Here is a 2413-nt window from a genome sequence, read left to right on the forward strand (position 1 = left end):
TTTTTGGTGGAGACTGGTATATGTAAATGATATGGGAAGACAGAAAAATGAAACATATTATTGTAAAAATATTATTCAACTTTATCGGTACCACAAAAATAACGGATATTACTGCTGCCTCTACTATTCTATAAAACACAACAAGATGTTTAAAGATATTAAATGTTAGTGTCCTTAGTTGTTTGAGGAATATGGTGTGTTTAGCCTTTCTCAAGCACACTGAACATAAGGGATAGGTACAGACATTCAAAAAGTCTGAGGCAAAATCAATCTAAGTTACACGGTTTTCTGTAAGCAGTGTAGTTTAAATCAGTAGCAAACACAACACACATTCACCCTTTGGTCGGGGGAATAGGCAAGTCTTAAATAAGGTTCCACCATTTTTAAACCAGTCTATGTGCCAAATTTCTGTTCTGTTACAGGTATAGACCCGTTTCTGATCACTTATACCTGTAAAAGTGTAATGCCTGTACCTGGCCAGGGTATAATTCAGAGAGGGGAAAATACTTACAATTTCCATGAGCACATTGTTAATAAGAGTATAATAATTAACAAGTAAGAGTATAAATAATTATTAAGTAAAGTGATAATTAAGAGTTAAAGCTTAATAAATATATAAGCTTTTAAAAATAATTTAAATTTATAATAATTTACCTGGATAGTGTATCTCAGGAACTTCAACTTCTTCAATAACTGTTCTTTCATGCACTTCTCTCTCTTCAAAGAAAATCATTGTAATAATAATGAGATGTTGTAAACAAAATGTTTATAACTATTATTCAAGAGAATACTGAAGCTGTGTAACACAATGAACATAGAAAAGCGATGCAATATGAAACATAAATGTACAATATGTTTAAAATATATAATTTTCCACAAAAAATATTTTTAAAAGAAATTCCAGCAAGATTGATAGTTTATTTGAGTTTACAATTTTTTTTTTTAATTTCTTTTACATACCTGGGACATATGTGTACTCTTCTTCTGTGTGAACAGAAACAGACATCTTTTCTTCTGAAATAGTCCACTTTTCTACTGTTGGTACTTTAAAGATAGGATTTCATTTTAGCATTTTTTTCTAGATGCACATTTGTGGTAGACAGTGTATCAGTTTTTATCAAACTAGTAAGTCAATTGTACATTTAAGTCTTACAGCGCAGATTTAGATCATTAGTATTTATGCATGAAAATACTGAATACAAAACAAAATAACAACATAACATAATGTTTAGGTTGTATTAAGCTCCAACATTAAAAATAGTGCAAAAAGCTTCCTAAAACAAGAGAACACATAGGCTTTAACTTTTATCACAGCAGAGATGCACAAAGTACCACTTCTTCAATAAAACTTTGAGACACCATTTAAATGTAGGTGTTCACCAGCAAGCACTGTACAAAAAGGAAAAGCCAGATTTCACTGCAATGCCATATAGGGAATTTAAACAAAGATTGGAAAGCCAGCCACAAAACCTATTAAAAAGAAAAAAAAATGCTATGCTTTTTTACAACAGGACAAAATATTTAAATATATAGCCCTAGTACACATAACTAGTTAAACAATGAGAGTGGTCATGACAGAGTAATGTGGGAGAGACATCAGTGCAAACATACTGGCATATATATACACACGTGATACACATGAGATGCTACAGAGAAAGTAATAGATAATGGACGGATGAGAATCTATACCTTTCATTTTGGTAACCTCTTCCTCAATCAGCACCCGAGTAGGTTTCGGTGGTGGAACCTTTTTGGGAACTGTTGGCATTTTAAGAATGTGCAAAGTCAGAAAACATCAAGGGGAAAATGGAATACAATCAATTTCAGTGGCTTTGCCAGGCTCACTTGGGACAATGCAGAGCAAGGGAAGAGAAGCAGCTGCTTTTTGATTGATCAGTATTGCCCATTCTTTACTAGGAGCCTAGAAAAATTGGAAATGTGAGTTCATGGAAGCTCAGTGCCTCCTCATCTTGCTGTATATGGAACCCAGGTGTTTTAGTTCTGTTGTAGACTGGAAAATACTGTTATATGCTCAACTGGCCAGGAAATCCTGGTTGATGAGCCAGGATGGAAACCTGGAGTTGCATATTTGTTGGTTTGAACGGAATAATCAGCACTGCTTGCCCTCCAGCATTAGTTGTTAGTAATCTATGTTCCTTCCTATCTTGCACATTGCATAATGAAGCAAAACATCTGGCAAGCTAAATGGACTATTACATTAAAGGTAACAAGGGACATGGTATTGAGAATTTTAAGCCATCCTTCAGTATATCGAAGTATATATAATGTTTTGACAGACTGGGATGGTTCTGCCTTGAATGTGGGGTTGGATTGGATGACCTCCTGAGGTCCAATCCAGACCTCCTTTTTAATATGACTCTATAATTCTATGACTGAAATAAGGTGGCAGTTG

The 2413-nt window shown here is 34.1% G+C and overlaps 1 protein-coding gene across 1 annotated transcript in view; it reads right to left on the reverse strand.

Annotated features, from left to right (window-relative positions):
• TTN (titin) overlaps positions 1–2413 on the reverse strand; it is a 312981-nt gene that overhangs the window by 179047 nt on the left and 131521 nt on the right. Inside the window, exons 117-119 of the mRNA XM_019522860.1 lie at positions 1690–1758; positions 961–1044; positions 655–717 (exon numbers count right to left, since the gene is read on the reverse strand). Of these exons, the coding sequence (XP_019378405.1) occupies positions 655–717; positions 961–1044; positions 1690–1758 (216 nt within the window). The remainder of the gene's footprint in view (positions 1–654; positions 718–960; positions 1045–1689; positions 1759–2413) is intronic.

The sequence above is a fragment of the Gavialis gangeticus genome, unplaced genomic scaffold (genome assembly GCF_001723915.1).
Source record: "Gavialis gangeticus isolate Ggan-Ray unplaced genomic scaffold, GavGan_comp1, whole genome shotgun sequence".
Lineage (NCBI taxonomy): Eukaryota > Metazoa > Chordata > Crocodylia > Gavialidae > Gavialis > Gavialis gangeticus.